This window comes from Palaemon carinicauda, chromosome 4 (assembly GCF_036898095.1).
Source record: "Palaemon carinicauda isolate YSFRI2023 chromosome 4, ASM3689809v2, whole genome shotgun sequence".
In the NCBI taxonomy this organism is placed as follows: Eukaryota; Metazoa; Arthropoda; class Malacostraca; order Decapoda; family Palaemonidae; genus Palaemon; species Palaemon carinicauda.
Window position 1 is genome coordinate 168529152 of NC_090728.1, and position 26282 is coordinate 168555433.

A 26282-nucleotide genomic window follows, 5' to 3' on the forward strand; every position below is an offset into this window, starting at 1 on the left:
AAGTTGTTCACAGATATTATATAAGGGAAATGATTTCTATGTAAATATGCTCGGACGAGAGCCATTAGTTATTGGCTGAAACAGCTGTCTGATAAAATTGAATAAATGGAGTAGCACAGTAATAAATTCAATCTTTTCCTCCAAAATTCTTTCCATGAAAAGAAGAAAAGATACAGAAAACTCGAAAAGTGTTGCCCTAGAAAAGCTGATGCCACAAATGCTTTAGCATTTAATGAGTATACATATATATATATTTCACATTCAATTTCACGTAAACTGATCTAAAACTCTGTATAGCTCTTACCCGGTATCAATTTATATATCTTACCTACCGAGGGTGGATGCCTTACGAACCATTTTGGCTTGCAGATACAATCCAAATGCGCAGAGCAGCTCTTCCAATCTAGCAGCTTGGTAGCCAAAATATGCTGTGCTGCGAGTTGCACATGACCCCCTTAACATCTTTCTTCTTCTAGAGTAGGTCACAATTGTTTGTAAAATGATCTCAAATCAGAATGTTTCACACCATATATTTTACATCGTTTAATAATCTTATCTTTTCAGAACATATTGTTAGTAGTGTTATTTGCATTCATGAGACTAAAACTAAGTTATTAGCTACAGGAGAGAGAGAGAGAGAGAGAGAGAGAGAGAGAGAGAGAGAGAGAGAGAGATTCCATCTCATTTTCACGTTTTGAATATATTACACTTACGCATGGTGATAGTAAAGGAATAAAATAAGAGAATTTACTGGGATTGCCGTTCAATGAATTAGAAGTACTTTATACTCATTCGATCGTGTGTTGAAACTACGTAATGATTATGACAGTCAAGGGCATACCGACTGGCACTTGAGTAGCTTGTGTATGTATTCATTATACGTTTATTGTTTACATATATCTGTGTCTAAAGTCTTTATGGCATTAAGCATCGAAGTTCAATTATAATTTTCTGATACTCCTCAGGTTTTATTATATATACATATATATATATATATATATATATATACATATATATACATATATATATATACATATATATATATATATATATATATATATATATATACTGTATATATATATATATATATATATATATATATATATATATATACTGTATATATATATATATATATATATATATATATATATATACGGTATATATATATATACATATATATATATATATATATATATATATATATATATATATATATACGGTATATATATATACATATATATATATATATATATATGTATATATATATACCGTATATATATACTGTATATATATATATATATATATATATATATATATATATATTGCATTTTTAGTTCTGCACAGCATTTTTTAATTCTACTTCAAATTCAGATCTTTTTTTATCTTCTAAATTTCTTTAGTTGTTTTCGAAGTTTCAGGATAATGTTTTTAATCGGTTTATTTTAAATATATGAAATGTTGCGATAAATATTTAGTTTCAATCTTCTCTTAATAAATTTATATGAAATCTTTATCCATAAGAGTCTTTCTATTAAATTTCTATCAAATTTCAGTAAACCATTCAGAATAGTATTATTTTCCTCCTCTTTTTACCATAAGCAATTGATGATAAGTTTCTTCAACACAAGATCGGCTAACCTTGGAAACTCGCTACTTTTCCGATATATCACAGTCTCAGGATTTAGAGATATTTCTACAATTAGCCTACCAATTTGTATTTGACTTAAATTGCAAGACATTTAGAATATGCATAAGAATATTCTTGCATTCAACTGTCCGGCGTGACATTTAATTTTTTTTTTACACCACTTAAGTAGTGCGATATTTTTACAAGCCTGCACCCCATTTTCAGGTTATAGAGACGTACAAAATTAAAAGTCACAGAAAAGATTACTATACAACCAATTTAACAGATTATAAATGTCAAAAACAAACGTCGAGTACAGAATAAAGTATTCAAAATAGAGGCATCGACAGACGCACCAGGTGAGTGAGAATAGTACTCTCATCCCACACGGTAGAACAAGCGATTCTCGTTGCCTTCCTGAGCAATGTTGGCTCTGCGTGGGTTTGCACCAGTTGTGACGTCACCTGCAAGTATAGAGTTGACATGATCCCGCCTGTTGTGTTTACCGATCGGGAGGTTAGTGGGCGTGGGGCTTTGTGGGGAGGAGTCGAGGAGGAAACAAAGTTTACAACGAAACTGAAGGATGCATGGCTGCAGTATTGGTCGCGGTTTCTTCAAGTAAACGGACATCCTGTGTAGATATCTCTAGCTGCATCCACCATGCTGGGTGAGTACGATAAATTGGCTACTTTAACTTTCAGGTTTTAAATACGTAAAACTGTAACTATTTATATTGTGTACATTTTTATTTTATAGCAATTTATTCTTAACACAAGTTATCTTTAATGTTAGTGTTTTCTTTCAGTACAGAAAGTGATAATATATTTTCGATGTTTTAACCACTGCACATGGCTAAGCACCACGATACATTTTTCTTTCTAAATTACTTTTCAGACACAAAATCTGTTTCAGTAGATATCTGAATATATTTGAAATGTGAATACGTATAGGATTTAAATGTAAATATTGAATTACAAGAATAAAATCCACTTATTACAAAGATAATTTTCGAAGAAATTTGATAGCCATATTTTTTTTCACATCAATGTCGTAGTCTGGATGCTTTTCCGAGCAGAAAACCGTGAATACTTTCTCCCGGGAATTTTTATAGAATGAGAGCTGTTGACATATTGCTTTGAAATTTCCTCATACAAGTTATTAAGTGAGGAAGTAAATAAAATGTCATTTGTATAAAAGCTATGTCGGGCATCAATTTAACCATTATGACATTTGTCTTTTCATTTATATATTGTTTCAATTATCTTTTATTCATTAGATGTGGATGTTTAATTGTTTATTCATTAATCTAATTTTTATCACATTGTTGATCATTTACTTTGTTTTCCTGTGTATTTATGTATCGATTCATTTATTTACTTATCTATTAATTTGTCTATTTATTAATTCATATTTCATAAGTGTTTTTTATTCATAACATCATGTTGAAGAGTATCATACACCTTTCTCTGTGATATACTTGTTGCAGTAAATATAGACTCTGCAATGATAAAGGCTATACAAAAATTAAGAGAGAGAAATCTTTTTTATAGAATTTATCACTAAAGTCATATAGTTCTAACTCTCTCTCTCTCTCTCTCTCTCTCTCTCCTCTCTCTCTCTCTCTCTCTCTCTCTCTCTCTCTCTATCTCTATCTATATATATATATATATATATATATATATATATATATATACATATATACATGCGCACACTGTTGACCGTTTTAACCCGTTTACTTTGATAGGTTTTTATGTAAATATCATTTATAATATTTTACATGGTTCTTTTGACCTTCATTGCCCTGAAAGGCTACAGTAAATCAGGTCGGCATATATCTTTGAGTAATCGATGCACGATTTATCGCACTTTATTTACTCATAACGTATGAAATAGTTTTAACTGTTCTTACGTCATAATGAGTGTCTTTATTGTAATTAAATATATGGGTGTTTGAAAATTTAGTGCGTTTTAAAATACACTGCATCATTAATCCTATTCAATATCCAAATGTAATTATGCATTGAGATATAATGCATTGATTTATGCAAGATTTGGTTTTTGGTGTAGACGACAGATTTTGGCGGTGTTACCTATTCTATTCCACTTGTTGGTAGTTACTTCATAGCGTAACCTACAGCGTAGTACCACATCAGTTTTTTTTTTTTTTTTTTTTTTTTTTTTTTTTTTTTTAATGAAATATCCCGCTTTCGATCTGCCGGCTGGGATCGAGTCCCTCCCAAGCTTGATAGTTTCTTGTAGCGTTTGGGGGGGAGACTATAGGTCTACCTGCTGAGTCATCAGCTGCCATTGCCTGGCCCTCCCTGGTCCTAACATGGATGAAGAGAGGTCTTTAGCACTGGTCGTATGTATATATAATCAGTCTCTAGGGCATTGTCACTGTCCCTTGCCTTTGCCATTCATGAGCGAACAGTAATTATTAAGGTAAATATTAATCACAATAGGAAGACTTATATGCAATCAAAGAAATTTCTTCCTCTTCAAAGAACTATATTTTACAAGGTGTATTGAAAAGAAATCTAAATTCGTCATTAATTTTATGTTTGGAAATGTCAGTAAAACTTTACTCTCTATTCTATAAGATATATATTTCTATAATACATTCTTCATTGTCATAAGTTTTAATGTAACCAATGTTATTATTCTATCATTATTAATGTTATTACTCATTATTATCCTTATTATCATTGATATAAATTGTTACTATCCGTATATTTTACTGTTATTATTTGCTTTATTATTATTTTATAGTTTAGACAAAACCATATGGCGTTACCTTCTGGCCTCTGCAGAAAGTTTATAGTCAGTCTCAAAGCAAGAGTCCATGTCAAGGTTTTCTGCATTTTTTTTTCTTTTGAGATGATATATACAGCACCAGAAAATCTCTCAAGCTCAGACCCACTCGAACAGGTTTGGACTGTTCTCACATCAGTTTTATGCCAAACAATTGCAACATTTGTCTTGATGTTGTTACTGATTTTAAACATGTTATATTTTAATTGTTCGTTGTTTCTCATGTCGTTTATATATATCCTTATATCCTTTCCTCACTGGGCTATTTTTCCCTGCTGGATCCCTTGGGTTTATAGCATCATGGTCTTCCAATTAGGGTTGTAGCTTAGCTAGTAATAATAATAATAATAATAATTATTATTATTATTATCATAATAATAATAATAATACAATTAAAATAGAAATAATTATGATAAGAATAAAATTAAAAAGAAATAGTAATGATAATAATAATAATAATAATAATAATAATAATAATAATAATAATAATAATAATAATAATAATAACAACCTTTTCTACCATATTTAGGAGGGCATAATTCCATTTGGATAGACAAATCTGGTTGTGTTTAGATATTGTATCATTTAGAACCTCGTTTCCCTTTCCTACCATGTTTTCTAATGACTCTTGCAATTTCGATCGATATGTCATTTTATGCTTTAATATTCAGAATCATTAGACTTGTTCATACCAGATTTGAATGTGCATATGGTCGTTGCCAAAGAGATAGCCTTGCCTCTATATGAATAGAATCACTAAAAATTATTGAACTTGTCAAGTACAAATTTTAAATATGCACTACAAAGAGAAGATGGCGGCGGGGGGGGGGGGGGTCTTAAGCTATGATAACGTGTCTTTGTTAGCAAGAGTAGATATATTCAAAGGAGGGTACGTTTGAATAAATATAACAATAATAAGATTATTTCTTATCGTCTGTTCACTTATAGAATGAGAGACCCTTAATGTTACTGTAACGTTGCCAGTTTTATAAAATAGTTAAGAAACCTACTGGGAAAGGGATAGGTAATAACTCATATAGTATAATGAAGTTTCTTTTATCTTGAAATTATTATAAAGACAAATAGGTTATATTTTCGAGTTATTATTATCTAAGATTCTACTAAATAATTCTAAAACCTTAGCGATAATTGTTTTCATTGTTAATGTTGGATGTTGTCATACCGATAACATTTTATGTTACACTATTTCTATTTTTAGTACAGACTATGTTTATCAATATACACATTTTGCCTCTGATATCTTTTCATGCATTCGACTTTACATTATATAAAAGCTTACTTGCCATTTAAATGGTTAATTTCGAATATATATATATATATATATATATATATATATATATATATATACATATATATATATATCTGTATATATATATATATATATATATATATATATATATATATATATATACATACATATACAGTATATAGACAGTGATCCACTTTATCACCTTATAAAGGACGTGACATCACAATAGGTTAGCTTCCCAATTCTCAGCAAGTTCTTTAGAGAGAGAGAGAGAGAGAGAGAGAGAGAGAGAGAGAGAGAGAGAGAGAGAGAGAGAGAGAGAGAGAGAGAGAGAGAGAGAGAGAATAATAAATCCCTCGTTAAGGTCAAAGAGTCCTTGGAATGTCACCATGTCAGAAACTCCCTCCTTGCAGCCCTCTCTGGAGGACAGCGCCGTTAGCCATTCGCTGAGATCAAAATAAGAATTCGGTGAACGTTTGTTCAAGGTCGTGCATCTCTGGAGAGAATGTACAAGTGTGCATTCTAAATGCAAGTGGTACCAGGTATATGCTTGCGCGCGCGCGTGTGTTTGTTTGTATGTGTGTGTGTATGTGTGCGTCTGTAAGTGTGTTTTGTGCAGAGGCGTAGATTCTTTTGCAAGAATAATATTACCTCCTACATTCATGATGGCGGATAGATTTAATGGTGAACGATTCTTCTGTCTTTTAAGACGAGAGAGAGAGAGAGAGAGAGAGAGAGAGAGAGAGAGAGAGGAGAGAGAGAGAGAGAGAGAGAGGAGAGAGAGAGAGAGAGAGAATGGTTTATGACATGAAGTGAGTTACCCATGCCATGATAATAAAACCAAAGTTCTTTATTATGATTATTTTTCTTTATCGATTGTGTACTAATTTACCTGCCAGATCTGATCTTCGAACTTAATATTATCAAAGATTAAAATTTAGTTTAGAAATTCATAACTTCCTTTTATAAATGCACCTTGCCCAAATATATACACTCACATATCTCCCCTATGTAATAAAAAGCCAGTGTCTCTCTCTTTATATGTATATATATATATATATATATATATATATATATATATATATATACATATATACTGTATATATATATAAACTTATATAAACACACACACACATATATATATGTATATATATATATATATATATATATATATATATATATATATTGTGACACAGTTCCGGTAGGCCCTGCTGCTTCTCCGGTGCCTTGGATGACCGCGGAGGTAGCAGCAGTTATGAACCTTCATCTGTGGTGGATAAAGGGGGAGGGTGGGCTGTGGCACCCTAGCAGTACCAGCCGAACTCGGTTGAGTCCCTTGTCAGGCTGGGAGGAACGTAGAGAGGAGAGGTCCCCTCTTTTTCTTTCATTTGTTTGATGTCGGCTACCCCCCAGTATTGGGGGAAGTGCCTTGGTATATATATATATATATATATATATATATATATATATATATATATATATATATATATATATATATATATATATATATATATATATATATATTCTTTTTTTTATACTGCGTTTAATCCCAAACTATCACCAACCAGTCCACCACGCTGAAAAGAGCACTGTACAAGCGTCGAGTAGGATCGAGAAAAGTGGTGTAGGGATAGCATCTTCACCAGTGAAGGCTCGCTGAAAGACCCTTATGGCGCCATCTCTTGGAAAGAGGATGAAGGTGATGGCGCGCTGCCAAACACCAGGTATATTCTATTCCCTGCTCTGCAAATCTATAGAAAATTCCTCTTATCATGGTTTCGAATCACAATACTTGTAACTTTGAAAGACATTTTGTTACAAGGTTAAAGCGTCATGTTCCTCGGCATTAATATTTACCACCGGAAGATTATATTTTCATCTCTTTGTTTGTTTGTTTCTCACCAGGCTAACTCCAAAATTTAGTGCTGTATTTTGAGGAAAATTTCAGGATATGTCAGAAATGGGCTAATTTAGAAGCGAGTAGATTTTGACGGTGATCCGGATCCAGGATCTTTATTATACAGTTGATGCAATTGCGGTCAACATATGAAAGATGGAAATATTAGACCGTAGATTTACGTAAAATGTTGACAATCTTCATTATCGGAAGTCTGAAATTTCTGATTGCTCTTTCTACTTGTTATACATAAGTGTGCGTGTTATCTATCTTTTTCCTATTTCCTATTTTCATCAGTTTATCATACTTCTTTCTTTCAACTTATTTTGTGATGATTTCTCAGTAAATTATTGAACGGTTTGCTGTGTCCCTTTCGATATTTCGAATATGTGTAGGCTACATTATGAAAAAAAAACCAGCTATAAGAATAAACTAACCGATCTCCCAAGTCTTTAAAAACTTGCCTTCGTTTCACACTTATCTATTTAGCTTAATTGCACCACGATCTTGCCTAATTTCAAGAAAAATTTTACTGATAAGTTTTATCTTATCAATTCAGTCATGAATTATTTTTATAACTTGAAACGTACAGTAAACTAGGATTTTAGCAAACATACACACTGTACATACACACCACATGCATAGTACAGCCTATGTGATCTCATTGCTGCTTAGTATGCTATGTCAATCGTAACCCAAGTATGATGTCATGTCTTAGAAGACTACGAGGTTCCGTTGTCTATGGAACATCAACACCTGTTCCCATATCAGTGTCGTTTTCCCATTAAGGAAGTGGACATGTTTTCGTTGATTCGACGTTAGGTGTGAACAGAAATCTCTGCATATTAATGGCGTCTATTCAAATACATATTTAAAACTTTAGTATAATAGTAATAATAGATGCTGAGTAATAGATCATATGCAGTTTATATATGTCTGTGTGGTTTTAATATTTACCCTTAGACCTATATCTCCACATTTCAAGTTCATGTAGAGAGAGAGAGAGAGAGAGAGAGAGAGAGAGAGAGAGAGAGAGAGAGAGAGAGAGAGAGAGAGAGAGAGAGAATCCTAGTCTAAACCTGCACCATTTGTTATATCCCAATTGTAGCCTACTTGGTGGAATACTGAAGAGATAATACCGTTGTCCTTAAACCTTCTTTATTTCCTTTAGCCGAAGTTACAGTAATCCTTTTAATACAATATCTATATACAGACTCTTGATATAAGTATTTACATAACCAGAGGTAAATGTTAACTGCTCTTTGGTAAATGATCAACAACCCAACATACTAACATATTTATAAAACTGGACTATTTTAAACAAGCACTTTGTTACATTACTAATAACAGCCAGTTATACTCTCTTGTTCTATTATAAATAAATATATATGTAAGGTATATCAAGAATCCTAGTCTAAACCTGCATCATAAACGCTTCCGAAAAATATAGTGCTGAATCAAACCACTCGAATAAAAGTGCGTTTAATGTTACCAATATTCCTATAAATCCCCCTTAAAATAGATAATGATATATTCTGACACGTTGCACATAAAATAGATGAGCTGCATTCAAACGATCCAAGTTATCTATGATATCACAACTTCGCAAAGAAAAGCGAACGAACAAAATTGCCATTGAACGATATATTCTGGTGCTGAATGTTTAGGGGGAGATGGTGTTCCATATGGTGAACCAAACCTCCCTTTTCAGGTTGAATGAAATATGTTTATTTTGTGTTCCCTTAAAAAAAATTCTGGTACTTTAAAATGAAAACAAATACTCTCGCCTACAGAAGAATCTTAGGCTACTTTGGATACTCGTTCTACGTAGCTATAAATAAAAGTGAAGTAATGGGGTGTGGAGGGCGGAAATCTAATGTGTCCTGCTCTACTCTCTCTCTCTCTCTCTCTCTCTCTCTCTCTCTCTCCTCTCTCTCTCTCTCTCTCTCTCTCTCTCTCTCTCTCAGACTGGCTTCCTCGTTATTTTGAACGTCAGTTTATGCAAGAAGTGTTTTGCATCCTAGTCATCGTTATATGTTTGCCACCTAAAACAATGGCTAATGAGATTTTAATTTACAATGAAGTGTGGTAAGTTATAGCTCCTCATATAATCTTTTTTTAGTATTGTGTCATATCCGCTGTAGCCAATAACCTTCAAAAGTTATCTGGAGTTATAAACATAACCGAAACAGAAGTATGAAAGATATTTTTTTTTTCCACTTTACTTATTATATTTTAATCTATTATTTTATTTATGTTTATATTTCTGTTGATGATCTGGTTATACGGCGATGAATCATAATGTTAATAAAACTACTTCAGCTTATCTCAAGTTACTCTTAGGGAACTGATATTTTTCTTTCAAAGGTCAAGCTTACCGGACAGTCGTTCGTTAACGTATTCATGAGTACAAAATCCTGGCAGTGACGTCATTCGGGACATTACTAAGATGGTCTTACTTAGAGTGCTGCCCTTAAGTTTGGGATGTGTCTGTTGATTTAGTCCGTGGTGATGATAGCAATGGTCGACCATTGCAAATCTGTAAAGGATTTCTACGGTCTTCAGAGAGAGAGAGAGAGAGAGAGAGAGAGAGAGAGAGAGAGAGAGAGAGAGAGAGAGAGAGAGCGTGTATGTCCTAATCGATAAACCAGTGATGATCTCTTACGAATTCCCAATTGTGTTTCAAATGAATTTGAAAGATTTTTCTTAAATCAATATAAAAGTCCCTTAACATTATTAACCTTTCTTTCCTGGTGAAAAGAACTGAATTTAAGATTGTTTTATCTACAATCTTCCAGAGAACCTTCTATAATTAATTAATTTATTCACTCAGGCATTGGAACTCTTTCGCATCCTCTACTTTCCTTAAGTTATATAACCCTCCTTTTGAATATAGGCGAGAATATTGACATTTGCTTTTTTTTACTTTCTGGGCCTGGTCTGCTTAAGCCATTGTCAATCATTTTGTAAGAATATATTTAAGAAATAAACTAATCGTTAGAGCTTTTCCTAAAATCCCACGATGATATTATTATCATTGTTATTATTAATATCATCATTATTATTATAAGCTAAGCTATAGCTTTAGTTGGAAAAGCAAGATGCTACAAGCCCAAGGGCTCCAACAGGTAAAAATAGGCCAGTGAGGAAAGGAAACAAGGAAATAAAAGAAAAACTATAAGAAAAGTTTAAACAATCAATTCAAAATATACTAAGAACAGTAACAGCATTGAATTAGATCTTTCTTATATAAACTATAAAATCTTCAAATACAACAGGAGGAATGAAATAAGATAGAACAGCGTTCCCGAGTGTACCCTCAAGCAAGGTCCAAATTTATTCGAATTGTAGGTAGTAGGTTGGCCTGGGCACCAGTCACCCGTTGAGATACTACCGCTAGAGAGTTATGAGGTCTTTTGACTGACCAGACAGTACTACATTGGATCCTTCTCTCTGGTTACGGTTCATTTTCCCTTTGCCTACACACACACACACTGAATAGTCTGGCCTATTTATTACATATTCTCCTCTGTCCTCATACACCTGACAACATTGAGATTAGCAAACAATTCTTCTAAATCAGAGGGCTTAACTACAGCACTGTAATTGTTCAGTGGCCACTTTCCTCTTGGTAGGGTAGAAGAGACATTAGCTATGGTAAGCAGCTCTTCTAGGAGGACACTCCAAAATCAAACCATTGTTCTCTAGTCTTGGGTAGTGTCATAGCCTCTGTACCATGGTCTTCCACTGTCTTGAGTTAGAGTTCTCTTGCTTGAGGTTACACTCGGGCACACTATTCTCTCTTATGTCTCTTCCTCTTGCTTTGTTAAAGTTTTTATAGTTTATATTTATTTTTGTTACCCTTTTTGAAATGTTTTATTTTTCCTCAAGTTTCCTTTCCTGGGCTATTATCCCTGTTGGAGCCCCTGGGCTTCTGGCATCCTGCTTTTCCAAATAGGGTTGTAGCCTAGCAAGTAATAATAATAATAATAATAATAATAATAATGATAATAATAATGATTAACCCTAAGGCTCGAATAAAGATTTTGCATTCCACAGGGTAATGTTAAGTGAACTTTGTTGATTTTTTCCAACATGGTAAAGAAAATCGAGTATTGTGCTATTGATACAACGAATTTTATTTTTTCCCCACTATCTTACTGTACAGTACAAAGAAATAGCTGTCAGTGCCAATAGAAATGTAAAAGGGATTAGCATGTTTTATAGTTAGCGTGGTTAAGGCTAAACTTAAAAAAAAAGAAAAAAAAAAGAATACTTCATGAAAATGTAAGTTCGCGAAAAAAAAGTTTGAAGAGTAAAATCTATATGAATATTTGACAAAACTTTGTGAAATCGTTATCTCGAAGTGTTTTTTTTTTTTTTTTTTTTTTTTTTTGGTGCGCTTAACACTTATCCCTACAAGGCTTCCAATATCTCAAGATTGATAGCATTAACGTGTAACAAAGATAGCTTATGGGTAATAAACTCCAGATTTACCCTTGTCGTTCTGCTAAAGTCATCCTCTTACTATTGGCACCAAAATAAGTATCCAAAATATCCAGTGTTGTGGTGGCCTATTGGAAGCGTTCCTGCCCGGCAATCTGCCGGCCTGGAGTTCGAGCCCCGCCCTAATTAAGATATTCTTGTAGTGCCTGCAATCTCACCATCCTTGTGAGTTAAGGATGCGAGATTTTGGGGAGTCTATAGGTCTACCTGCTGAGTCATCAGCAGCCATTGCCTGGCCCTCCCTTGTCCTAGCTTTGGTGGAAATGGGCTTGGGCGCTGATCAGATGTAGGCTATAGGCCTATATGGTTAATAACTAGTATATTGCCCTACTAGTTAGGAAGCAATGCCCCTGCCCCATGCCTCTGCCATTCATGAATTGCCTTTAAATGGTTAAATTTAGACCTTGATCAAAGTTTTGTGACAGTAGGCCTACTTTCATCTCAACAAAACACATTCTGCTATAGGTCCTTTAGTATCTGTGCCTTTAGAATTAGTGCGTGCTACTCAGCGCACAAAAAGCCCCTAGGTTTCATAGTTTGTTGAGGTGTTGCGACGTCGTACAATCTTCTAAGAGTTCTTTTATCCTCTATGTAATAAATCAATAAAAGTTTCATAAGTAGTGATATGGATGTTAACGGTCGTAAACTTACAAGACGTTGCAATGTTAAATTAAAAGGCTATACGTCATGGCTTTATTTTGTCTCAGCTGATTATTCATGAATATATAAAAATTCTTTGTTTTTATATTTTTAATCCATATCTCTATATAATCTTCACGTATGAGCTTTAAGTAATTTTGAATTTTTGTCTTCTGTTTTTTTCCGTATGATCATTTGAATGTGTAATTATTATTATTATTATTATTATTATTATTATTATTACCAATAAAAGGTCATATGGTACAAATTCCTTATCAAACTGAGATTCCCTTCCAACTGCTCAATATCTCTTATTATTATTATTATTATTATTATTATTATTATTATTATTATTATTATTATTATTATTATTATCAGGACTACAATGGAAGAAAACGCAGCCTACCACGGGATCAAGACAGTTCGTCCCCGTCAGCAACGACTTTGATTCGCCCGTGGTTGCCGGGGCATTTAAACATGGCGGAGACCCGGCAGAAAATCATTTTAAACCCGCAAGCGATGGGTTCCATCCGGGCGTCTTTGACCACAAGACGAAAAGCTGCGTCATTAATGATGTGGATACTCCAGAAGACGACTATTACGTAAGTCCATCGTAATTCCCTGATATTAGAATTAAATTGATATGGAAAACTCGGCATTATATTATGATAAGAAGGTTAAAAGACGAGAAGACTGTGACTACGCATCAAGTTACCTTATTCTATTGTCCTAAACCATGGCTTTTGGCAATGCTCTTACTCAATTTTAACTTGAAGAATTATGAGAGAACAGGTTCATACTGAAACCTGTTTTATCGAAGATATGCTTGGTATCAAATAAAGGATTCGTTTGGGACAAGATTACATAATTAATATCATCCTATTTATGAATAATTTCATTTTTCATTTAAGATATGTTACATACAATACCCCTATGCTGTATTGACCCCTACTCATTAGTTGTCTGAATCATTTCCAATTTTCCTCATCCGTCCTCATACTTCTATTGTCGTCCTTCTGTAAAATTGCCCAATGAACTTTTTTTTCTGTTAAGACTCCGTTTCAAGGTATTTTCCCTAGTATTCTCGTAAAATGATATTTGCAAGAATAAGGAACAAAATTGTTTTTCGTTGTACAGACAAGCTAGAAAAGCCCTTCAAATCAAGACTTTGTCATAGATAAAATCTAAATTGTGTAAAAAAAATCCATAATTATTATTTACTACTAATTACCAAATTCAACCTTGCATTCACTTAAAGATCCACCAGTTGAACGTGAAAATATCATCTTTTTTCCTAAGCTGTAAGTTTCCTGTAATAGTAATATTTCAGACATTTGATTAAGTGATTTCCCTTCAGTGCCACTTACAATGCTCCTAGCTTACTGCTTATTTCTTTTCACCATTCCCTGTGGGCTCATTCCACTTAGCTGTCCATCTCCTTCTTCTTTCCTCTTCTCCTATTATTAGACTTAATTTAAGAGCAGAACTCTAGACTAGTATTATAAAACTCGGGTTATGACGTAGGCATAATATATGCATCCTTAAATCTTGTAAGAAATTTGAAAGGATATATCTAATGAATAGGCCTATAACTACTTACATCGTAAGATTTTTATTTTATTTTACCATTTATCTATCTTCCAGGTCTTAACAAGAAGTTCTACCATCCAGTTTGACTGGGTTCCGATGAAAGACGGCAACCTTCCTACTGGAGCTATTCAGTGTGGCTTTAGCAATGAGGGAGATTCGTTGTACGTGGGTCGGTTCAACTGTGAGGGCAGACTCCTCTGTGGGCGGGTAAGAAGAAGCATCAACATATTGTCATTTGCCTTCGACTTTTCTTAGTCTTTTAAAGTTTATATCTAATCTTCAGTGAAGATCAAGTTTGAAATACGCGTCCTGGTGATCGTACATCTTTAAACAATACTTTAAGTAGTTTATTATAAACACAGTTCTGGTTTTGTTGACATATTTAGTTCTATAACAGTGGTAGTGATTTCTGTACCACCAACGTGAATTAGGTAACGGCATCGTGGGGCTACTTGCGTTGCACATTAGCATACTGTAAGTCATTGTGATAACCACCAGTTCTTAATTCTACATTCAAAGAGAATTGTTTAATTTTTAACACCACTTATACCACAAATCTTTTTTTAAATACTTTTCGTAATTTGTACTCAATGATATTTGACAAATCAGATGGCGATAACAACAACAACAACAACAACAATAATAATAATAATAATAATAATAATAATAATAATAATAATAATAATAATAATAATAATAATCTACTCACAAAGTGACTGGATAGATATATCGTCATCATCTCGGTTCATAGGTTCTATTCCAAGGTCTCTTATTCACCGTAATACTATGCTATCATTTGCTAGCATAAGACTTTCCTAATCTAAACGATCCAGGGTTTCCCCTAAAGTAAAAATTATAAAGTTTAGACTCAGGTTTAGACTCTTCCAATAGCAGAAACTGACCACTCAGCCTATCCCCCAAAAACTGACTGCATCAAATAACTATTCGATAATAATACATATTTTCTTACTCGCAAACAATACCAATGAATTATACATTCTTTGCAAGGTTACGATTAACGCCTGAATACTAAGCTTCAATGACTCACCAGCCTTCTCTAAACATCTAAGCCGACTGGATTTATTCATTATGAAACAGCGTAGTGGAAGGTTTACTAACTGTGCACTAGAAGTATGAGCTTTCGAATTGATCCTAATCTCAATCAATATTGGATAAAAATATTTGCTCAAAAGTAGAAAACATGCAGCTCGGTCACACAAGTCAGATCGTTGACATGAATACACAAGAATTGTTTATGTTTATTCATTTTCAATATGAATGCAAGGCTAAATGATAGAAAGGTAACCTCGAGGTTTTGGCACTGTATAGGCTACCTGTACATCTTAGCAAAGCGCGCGCGCGAACACACACACACACACAAACATACACACACACACACACACACACACACACACACATATATATATATATATATATATATATATATATATATATATATATATATATATATATATATATATATATATATATATATATATATATATATATATATGCACCTGTTGGCGATCTGTCGCTGAAGCATACGATGATACGATGTAGAGGCTTTTTTTTCTTTATCATTGACCTGGAGTATGGATCACAAAACCAAAATTTTGACATATCGCTTTCGTATTATTTTTACCCATCTGGATGAATTGCCATAAAAATGCGCTTGGTCTAAATTTCGTTGTATGATAACTTCCTCCAGCTCAAATGCAAAAAAAAAAAAAAAATATATACATATATCTATTTATATTTATAGGCATACACACACACCAATATATATATATATATATATATATATATATATATATATATATATATATATATATATATATATATATATGTGTGTGTGTGTGTGTGTATGTGTGTGTGCAATTACCTAGTATACGTTTTATAACTGCAAAAAGCAATTAGCTCGTGCTGTTATTATAATTCTGGATTTTGCTTTACAAAATCTCTATGGGAATGTCAGTAACTAAGAGATCTCCTTGCAGATTGATCAAGACTTGAGGCAATGTGAAGTCACGGTTCTTGGAAAGAGGTACTCATCCAACGACTATGAAGTCTTGTGCCTGAGAAGTGTTCCCATGGGTTTTACGTATAACAGGTGCGTTATTTGGTCTTGCTGTGAATAGGCCTAAGGTTCTTACACTTGGTTTTATTTCTTTCACTGGAGATTATGAACCTTCGGTCATTTTTGTCTTTTATCATAGAAACTCTGATATATTTAACACATATGGAGCGGTAACTCATATTCATTTTAACTGTTTTACACATTTATTCCTTGTAAGGAAATGTATTTGAGATTTTTTTTTTCTCAGGAAAAACTTACATAAAATATTTTTTTTTTTCATTCACAACAGAATTTAGAAGTTGCTTTCCAGTTATGATAAAAAGGAGGAACTGATTTAAGACTTTTTTTAACAGCATCGCTAAGATATCTTGTAACATCTTATTTCATAGAAAACTAAAGAACAAAAGTATCTCTTTATTCGATATATTTTCGGGAAGTACTAACTTTATACTCGGCAAAGCCTTTTATTACATTAATCATTTTCAGCCTGTATGGTCTTAGGAGCTCCCTCATCACACCCTCAGTTTGCCACATGATCAGCAACAAACTAAGCATCCAATCAGATGGCAATGCATCGTCACCTTCCACTCCACCACCAACACCAGCAAGTCCATCAATCACGAGAACAATGACGTCAAGCTCAACCAGTTCCATCACCATGAGGAAAGTGATTGGTCTTTCAAACGGCTCATCGTCTCCACGACGAAAGTCACCGAGCCCTGAGCCTACACCAGTCCAGGAATCAACGCCTCATCGTCCGAGAAAGATAGAATTTTCATTCACTACAAGCACACCAGAAACCCCAGCATCAAATGGAAGCATGAAATCTCCCAGCAAGAGGGAGCGAGATAGCCCAAGCATGAGATGGCAGCGCAACGGAAAAGGGTTTCGTCTGGTCCGATCCCCTTCTACTCGTAGATTTAGCCCACTGAAATAAAATACGCTGTTTTCGCCTTTGTTACTCTCTACACGTTTCTTCTTTTCTTATCTTTACATACATCTAGTATCACAAGACAATGAGATGTATTTCTGGGCTGTGATGGAAGCTGATGGCTGAAAATATTATTATTTGACCTCTAAATCTGTAAAATTATAGTTTGATATCGACGAAATGTATCAATTATTTTTTAGGATTTTTTTTTTCTTTTTAAATGTTCCATGCAAGACTCAAATAAAAATAAAAATCCTGCCCCAATACATCTTAGTTCACGAACAGAGATTACTAAAGATCTGACAATATAAATTATGAGTTTTGGAATTTTAATTCAGTGTCCATACAGTCTTTAAACTTAGTGGGGTATTTTTATATACATTAAATGGGTTCTTACTAGAAAAAATTAATGCTCAAAGTTCTTAAAATGTCTCCAGAAAATTAAAATGATATATTTTTAGTTTTAGTGATTAAATATTAAAGTATTCGTGCACAAAACTAGTTCCATCTTAAAGGAACGGTATTTAGTGCTGGATTTTAAATAAAATACTATTTTGTCTCAACAACATTGGTCTTCACTTCCCTTTCTAGTTATATATGTACAAATGCCTTACACTTCCAACTATATATATTTTTATCTTGTACTGAAGTTACAATAAAAATCAAAATATTTTTGTTAGAATCATTATACCTTTTGAAAATGCTGTACTTGACGGAGTAATTTCCAGTTTCCATAAGCGTTGGGCTTAACCTGCATTATCAGTGAGATGGCCTATGCAATAAAGTCCCTCTGAAATGTCCAGTGGGATAGTTTGAAAGGTTTCACTTTATCTTTGAGTGGTAGCTAAAAAAAATTAGATTTAAAGGCCACTCATGGATGGTAGAGGCCAGGGACAGTGACAATGGCCTAACTAGCCAAACGATGTCCTAGAGACTGACTATATATATATATATATATATATATATATATATATATATATATATATATATATATATATATATATATATCATATTTATATATATATATATACATATATATATATATATATATATATATATATATATATATATATATATGCTACATATGATCAGTGCCCAAGACCCTCTCGACCCAAGCTAGGGCCAGAGAAGGATAGGCAATGGCTGCTGATGACTCAGCAAGTAGACCTGTAGGTTCCCAAAAAACCTCTATACTTAGTTCACAAGGATCACGAGGCTGCAGACACTGCAAGAAAACTATACAGCTTGAGGAAACTCAAACCCCTGTCTGGCGATCGCCAGGCAGGGACGTTTCCAATAGACCACCACTACCTCATGTGGTCCATTAGAAGCCTAACTATGACTGTGGAGAAAGAGAGATCGACCCTGGAAAACTGGAAGGTCAAAAGTGGAATCTTGAGTGGGTGATGGATCCCGGTTGGTAATTGTGAGAAGGGCACGCTCTGATTTTCACTAAGAGTAGGGGACATTCTCACGAAGCTTAATGACATTACGTTAGTGGGATCTCCATATTAGTTATTCATTGAGTGCTCTGGGTCTAGACCCTCATTTCCATTTGGTCTTATTTGGCTGGTATCCTCTGTAGGTGAATATTCGTCCATCGACTTAATAGTATGGAGAATACTTTGGGTACGAGCGCGGAGCAGTGCATACAACATACAATTCTTTATTTCTACGGCGTATACTTTTTGGCAACTGAGAAAGATAAAAAAGGAAGTATCTTCAAACGTATTTTCTGATCGCTTTATGCCTTCTCATATCAAGCACCCAGAATATTCTCGTCTCAAATTTAGTTGACCAAATATAGGTTTCCACTTAACATGAAAAATGTACTAAGATGCCCAGACCCAGATTCTGCTATCAGAGTTCGTTTGCTTATCATCTTCCTGCAACTTTGCCCACCAGGTCCGCACTGAGCCTCTTCCTTGCACCCACATCATTACTTTCACTCACAAGATGACATATTAAGCAAGAACCCGTGCTAGCTTACTGGTGTCAGTATAATTAAAAGTAACACTAATACGCGTAGTTTAAAACTGTCATAACTAATCCGCTAAGCCCAAGAATATGACTGATTTAAACACTCTTTTTTTTTTCTTTTTAATCCTATATGGGAATGTTTTAATATTCCTTGCTGAACTAAGTACTTGACACCTGAGTTTTATTTTCCAGTGATTTGTTAATGAATGCATATTCTGCAAAATATATGTTTATTTTTTTTTTTAATAACTATATATGCGTTGATTTTTTTAATCGTGATTGGTTAGCAGAAACCGGATTAGTTTTTTACATCATACGAGGACTATGTCGTCACAATGTTTTTGTTAAATATTTTTCAGGGAAAACTAATACTCAAGAATATTAGCCTGGTGCGATTAAAGTTGACTTTTATTGTAGTTATTCCATAAATGTGTTAAGCTGAAATGAAAAATGATGGGAAATGTTCTAGAAATCAGAACTGTTTTGTTAAAAATAATTCAATGATCTCCAAAATCGAAAAATCCCTACATAGTTTAAGAGGAGTACGATCCAAAGTCGTATATAGAAACGGTTCTGGCACAATCTATTTTCGGTAGTAAAAGGTATCTGATACGGCAAGAGTATTTGAACTCTTTACCTTATTTGCAATAAGGCGGTGTCTTCTCTCTCGATTCCTCTTGCAACTTCCTTTCTTTCTCCCTTCCCTTAAAAGTGAGGTCAGGTACAATAAAAACTTATCTCAAATCCTCTTTTGTTGATTTCTTGAGGTTTTTCCCCTTTGCAATTATTCCCCATATTTTCCCTAGTGCATTTAAGCTTAACTAGCAGGGGCCTTGGTTTTTTACTCTGTCCCTGTCCCTCTCTCTCTTCCCTTGGTTTGCCTAACCTACCCACTTCTTCAATTTCCACATCGTTCATTCCTAACTTGACATTAATCAAACTGCTCTTCTTATGCCATTTGGGAATTTTTCATCTTTGCTGTTCATTTTGATTCGCTGTGTATGCTAATTGTGTGTTTAGATATGTCTGCAGAACATTTGGCGAAGCATTCCAGATCTCTCTCTCTCTCTCTCTCTCTCTCTCTCTCTCTCTCTCTCTCTCTCTCTCTCTCTCTCTCTCTCTATCTCAATTGCAAAGTTAGTAGGAAATTATCATATTCGTAATGCATAGTTATTGCCAATTTCAAGGGAAAAGGGCCAGAAAATATTTCAAGAAATAGAGGGTCAACGTTATCCTAGAATTGGCTCCAGAGAAACCATTTACCTACTCCATCTTCAAGAAACCAAAATTCATTCTCGCTTATTCCTGACGACCTTCCGGAAACATTCTGGATTACATTGATTTTCCTATCTTTTAAGATTCCCAGGATACTGAAAGTCTTCGAGTCTCCCTCATTAGAGCAATGAGGGAGACTCGAAGACTTTCAGAATCCGGGGAATCTTAAAAGATAGGAAAATCAATGTAATCCAGAATGTTTCCGGAAGGTCGTCAGGAATAAGCGAGAATGAATATTGGTTTCTTGAAGATGGAGTTGGTAAATGGTTGTTGGGGAAGACTTTCGGATCCGAGAGATTTTCACAGTATCCATAAGCGTGGGAATTTTGAAAAATTGAAAAATCGGAGAAATATCCCAACCTAGGGTATATAAAGATAGGGATTCGGTTGGCACGTTGATTGAGAACTGCAGGTAAGTCTTAGAAGGTCCTTTGTGCATAAGGTAAGTCTAGCGGACCTAGTTCTCAATCAGAAGCAAGGATGCCTAACACTCTGAAGAGGAAAGCTCAGGATGGTGAAGAAAGAAGAGGGAACTCCCCGAAGAAGAAACGACTTGGGGCAGAGAAGAAAGGAGGAGAAAGAATGGCTAAAGCTGGTACGAAGAGAAAAAGGATGGATGAAGAGTCAGGGATGTCCCCAAAGAAGGTGAAGCTGGAAGCCGCAAGTGACCCTGACAGAAGGCTGAAGCGGAGTGATATCAGGACAGGAAGACTCCTTGGAGAAGGTTCCTACGGAAGGGCCTTCAGATGCAGGATCAGGTTGAAGAGAGTTTGGATAGATGGTGTGCTGAAGGTCTTGAAGGATAATAGACCGGCACAAAGAGCAGCTTTCTTCAGAGAAGCGGAATGTTTAGAGAAGCTTGCTGGAATTGAAGGAGTTCCTGTTCTGTATGGACGGCGGGACACGAAGACTGATGTAGCCATTGCCATGTCCTACAATGGCGGCTACACTCTGGGTCAGTTTATGCGTAAATACGCAGAGGATGTGCAGAGGATTTTTGGTGTGCTGGCTAAGGTGGCTGAGATTCTTGGGGACATCCATAGGAAAGGCCTTGGTCATAATGACTTACATGCTGGCAATGTGATGATCGAAGAGAGTGTGTGCCCGGAAGACCTGGAGGCCACTATAATAGATTTTGGATTTTGTTTGCCATTCGGAACGAGGCTGTTTCCAAGGCCGATTAAGGATTTCGAGTCATATCATTATGACCCAGTGCTGAGTAAGGATTGCCGACGAACGAGCCCAGAGACGGACATCTTCTCGTTTGGGAAGCTGATGGAGAAGATACCTGGATACGGAGAAAACCAGGTTCTGAAGAACCTGGTCAGCAGGAGCTTGTCTAGGGACGTAAAGCGGCGGCCATCTCTGGAGGAATTAAGCAGGAGCCTGAGGATGTTAGAAAATGGACAGAAGGTGGGTAAGACCAGTAACAGGTTTGTTCAGTTTGTTTGTAATCTTTGGTATAAGGTAGTGGACTGTTACTACGGTCTGTAGGGGGAATATTTAGTTTGGGTTTAATTTCAAGTAGCAATTTTATTTGTGAGGAATTTTCTTAGCTTATTAATTTCCTTTGAAATTAATAATCTAGGAATAACACTTTTGAAAGGGGAGAAGTCTGACTTCTCCGGGGGTTTTTTCCCTCCCAATACTGGCTCCCTTGTCGTGGGGGGAGGGCTTACGAGTCAGCAACCACTGGCTCAACCAAATGCCAGTACTTCTTTTTTCTTCAGGTTTAGGTTCAGGTTCAGGTTGAGGCTTTGCCTTTGCAATGGTGCCTCTGTGTCTTCTAGTTTTGTGTGTTCCTTATTTTCACTAGTTTTTCTCTTTTCATCCACATTTGTTGTAGTACACTTTTCTTATTTTCAATATTTTCTTCACAAAAAAGGAATTTTCCAACTGTTTGTGCACTATCTTCTTCGTATGGTTGTTGGAGCTCAATTGCTTTTATTCTTATATCACTAAACTGTGGACAATATAATATAAAGTGGTTAGCATTTTCTTCTACATCACAGAATACACAGTTTATATTTCCCTCTTGGTGTCTGTTTCTTATATTCAAGCCCAATGAGTTTGTCCTTGCTCTGAATAATAAAATTGACGAAAATGTATTGTCATACACTTCCTCCTCCTTGATTTCACTTTTCCAGTTTTTATACAAAATTAGACTCTCCTTACACTCCATTTCACTCTTCCATTTGCTTGTGTCCCATTCTCTTGTTGTCTTCTTTATGTCCTCTTTCGTACGTCTCTTGACTTCTCTTATCGCCATCCCACATTTTTCAGCATACTTCTTCACATGCATCCACCACTTCCTCTCTTTTTCTTCCATATCATTGACTATTGCTGTTAGTAGGTCCTTTTCTCCCTTAAAAATGCTATTAAGGTACCTCAGCTTACCATCCATTATCCTTGTTTTCATAGCAGATGCTCCTACATCCCCTCTCAAGGCTACAATTGCTGTATTCTTTATACCCCCTAACATCCTTCTATACACTCCATTCTCTATTCTCTGCAACTTTTCTATTTCCGTTTCCGTTAAGTTAATCACATTTGTTCCATATAATATAGAAGGTAGTGCTACACTTTTCCAGTATGTTTTCCCTATCAGTATCTTATTACAACTTTTTTCTATGATCGAATATGTAAGATTAGCTAGCTTTTGCGCCTTAACTATCATTACACTTTTCTGTGTTTTGAACATATTTCTACTATCATCTACCTTGATACCTAGGTATTTAATATTGTTTACTACTCTTATTCCCTCTATATTATCTGGTTTCTCCTTCATATTATATATAAGTACGCTACTTTTGTCTCTATTTATGTCTAAACCACACTGCTTTCCTATATCTATCACTTTCCTTATGTTTAATTCAGCATCCTCTATATTCTCAGCAAGCACTAGGACATCATCAGCAAAAAATAATACTACTAGCTTTATAATATCATTTTTAAAACCATTACCTTCCTTTTCTACTTGTTTTATAATCTGATAAGTAATTAATTTGAATAATGTTGTAGAGGCAGTACAGCCTTGCTTTATTCCACTACTTACACTCAATTTTTGTTCTACTCTCTCCCCTATGTCTAACGTAGTCGAGTCTCCCACATATAATTCAGCTATAGAGTTTAGCAAAAACGTGATATGTGTCACATGTATATAAGAGTCCCACAAGATTGTGCAAAACGAATTCATGGGAGTTTCTTTAGATACCTATGGAATGTAACCTGTGAAGCAATTGAAAGAAATACCGTATTCTTACCAAGGGTAGAAGGAGGGCTAGCAATGATGAATATTCTACATAAATCGAAAGCAACTATGTTCAGAACTTTCTTATGATTAAGTGTTATGGTTTTTAAATTATATATTTCTATTGTAAGATAAAAGCTAGAGTGTTAATGGAAGCTTAAAAAAATATAGAGATTGTACTTGATGCTTTAAGGAACGTATATCGTTTAAAGAATTAACCGAAGGTGTCTGTTGAAGAAATATACTGCTTACTTATGAACTGTAAAGACTATTAACAAAAGATAGAGTTATTGAACCAGCGTTTTAATTGGACACAGATTTGGAAATATGTAAGTAATAAGTTCGTTGATAAGAAGAGCAGAGATACAGTTTATCAATATCTTCCTGAAATACTTAATACCAAAGATAGGATGCATAATTATGATGAAAATCTCGAATGAAGATAAATGTCTCTTTTGTGGTTATATTGAAGATAATAATATATATCATCTCCTCCTACTCCTATTGACACAAAGGGCCTCGGTTAGATTTCGCCAGTCGTCTCTATCTTGAGCTTATAATTCAATACTTATCCACTCATAATCACCCACTTCACGATTCATAGTCCTCAGCCATGTAGGCCTGGGTCTTGAATATTTAGCAGGCATATTCTTATAGATTGACTAACTTCTCTGTCTAAATTTATACCTTTTCTACTTTGCTCTGCTTGCGTTCGCTTCTCTCTCTCTCTCTCTCTCTCTCTCTCTCTCTCTCTCTCTCTCTCTCTCTCTCTCTCTCTCTCTCTCTCAATTGCAAAGTTAGTAGGAAATTATCATATTCGTAATGCATAGTTATTTATTGCCAATTTCGAGGGAAAAGGGCCAGAAAATATTTCAAGAAATAGAAGGTCAATATTATCGTAGATTTGGCTCCAGAGAATCCATTTACCAACTCCATCTTCAAGAAACCAATATTGATTCTCGATCATTCCTGACGACCTCCCGGAAACATTCTGGATTACATTGATTTTCCTATCTTTTAAGATTCCCAGGATACTGAAAGTCTTCGAGTCTCCCTCATTAGAGCAATGAGGGAGACTCGAAGACTTTCAGAATCCGGGTAATCTTAAAAGATAGGAAAATCAATGTAATCCAGAATGTTTCCGGAAGGTCGTCAGGAATAAGCGAGAATGAATATTGGTTTCTTGAAGATGGAGTTGGTAAATGGTTGTTGGGGAAGACTTTCGGTTCCGAGAGATTTTCACAGTATCCAGAAGCGTGGGAATTTTGAAAAATTGAAAAATCGGAGAAATATCCCAACCTAGGGTATATAAAGATAGGGATTCGGTTGGCACGTTGATTGAGAACTGCAGGTAAGTCTTAGAAGGTCCTTTGTGCATAAGGTAAGTTTGGCGGACCTAGTTCTCAATCAGAAGCAACGATGCCTAACACTCTGAAGAGGAAAGCTCAGGATGGTGAAGAAAGAAGAGGGAACTCCCCGAAGAAGAAACGACTTGGGGCAGAGAAGAAAGGAGGAGAAAGAATGGCTAAAGCTGGTACGAAGAGAAAAAGGATGGATGAAGAGTCAGGGATGTCCCCAAAGAAGGTGAAGCTGGAAGCCGCAAGTGACCCTGACAGAAGGCTGAAGCGGAGTGATATCAGGACAGGAAGACTCCTTGGAGAAGGTTCCTACGGAAGGGCCTTCAGATGCAGGATCAGGTTGAATAGAGTTTGGATAGATGGTGTGCTGAAGGTCTTGAAGGATAATAGACCGGCACAAAGAGCAGCTTTCTTCAGAGAAGCGGAATGTTTAGAGAAGCTTGCTGGAATTGAAGGAGTTCCTGTTCTGTATGGACGGCGGGACACGAAGACTGATGTAGCCATTGCCATGTCCTACAATGGCGGCTACACTCTGGGTCAGTTTATGCGTAAATACGCAGAGGATGTGCAGAGGATTTTTGGTGTGCTGGCTAAGGTGGCTGAGATTCTTGGGGACATCCATAGGAAAGGCCTTGGTCATAATGACTTACATGCTGGCAATGTGATGATCGAAGAGAGTGTGTGCCCGGAAGACCTGGAGGCCACTATAATAGATTTTGGATTTTGTTTGCCATTCGGAACGAGGCTGTTTCCAAGGCCGATTAAGGATTTCGAGTCATATCATTATGACCCAGTGCTGAGTAAGGATTGCCGACGAACGAGCCCAGAGACGGACATCTTCTCGTTTGGGAAGCTGATGGAGAAGATACCTGGATACGGAGAAAACCAGGTTCTGAAGAACCTGGTCAGCAGGAGCTTGTCTAGGGACGTAAAGCGGCGGCCATCTCTGGAGGAATTAAGCAGGAGCCTGAGGATGTTAGAAAATGAACAGAAGGTGGGTAAGACCAGTAACAGGTTTGTTCAGTTTGTTTGTAATCTTTGGTATAAGGTAGTGGACTGTTACTACGGTCT

The 26282-nt window shown here is 35.2% G+C and overlaps 1 protein-coding gene across 1 annotated transcript; it reads left to right on the forward strand.

The window, feature by feature from the left end:
- The first annotated feature begins 2136 nt into the window (after positions 1-2136).
- On the forward strand, positions 2137-17383 carry LOC137639191 (uncharacterized). The gene is made up of 5 exons (XM_068371485.1): positions 2137-2294; positions 13129-13352; positions 14395-14547; positions 16338-16450; positions 16904-17383. The coding sequence occupies exons 1-5, from the start codon at positions 2288-2290 to the stop codon at positions 17352-17354; spliced, it is 948 nt and encodes a 315-aa protein (XP_068227586.1). The 5' UTR covers positions 2137-2287; the 3' UTR covers positions 17355-17383.
- Positions 17384-26282: the final 8899 nt, after the last annotated feature.

What these genes read in the sequence shown, in the direction of transcription:
- LOC137639191 (XM_068371485.1), top strand. An exon ending in CTCCAGAAGACGACTATTAC is followed by an intron (nt 13,353 to 14,394) that starts GTAAGTCCATCG and finishes TCTATCTTCCAG; the next exon opens with GTCTTAACAAGAAGTTCTAC. An exon ending in ATGGGTTTTACGTATAACAG is followed by an intron (nt 16,451 to 16,903) that starts GTGCGTTATTTG and finishes AATCATTTTCAG; the next exon opens with CCTGTATGGTCTTAGGAGCT.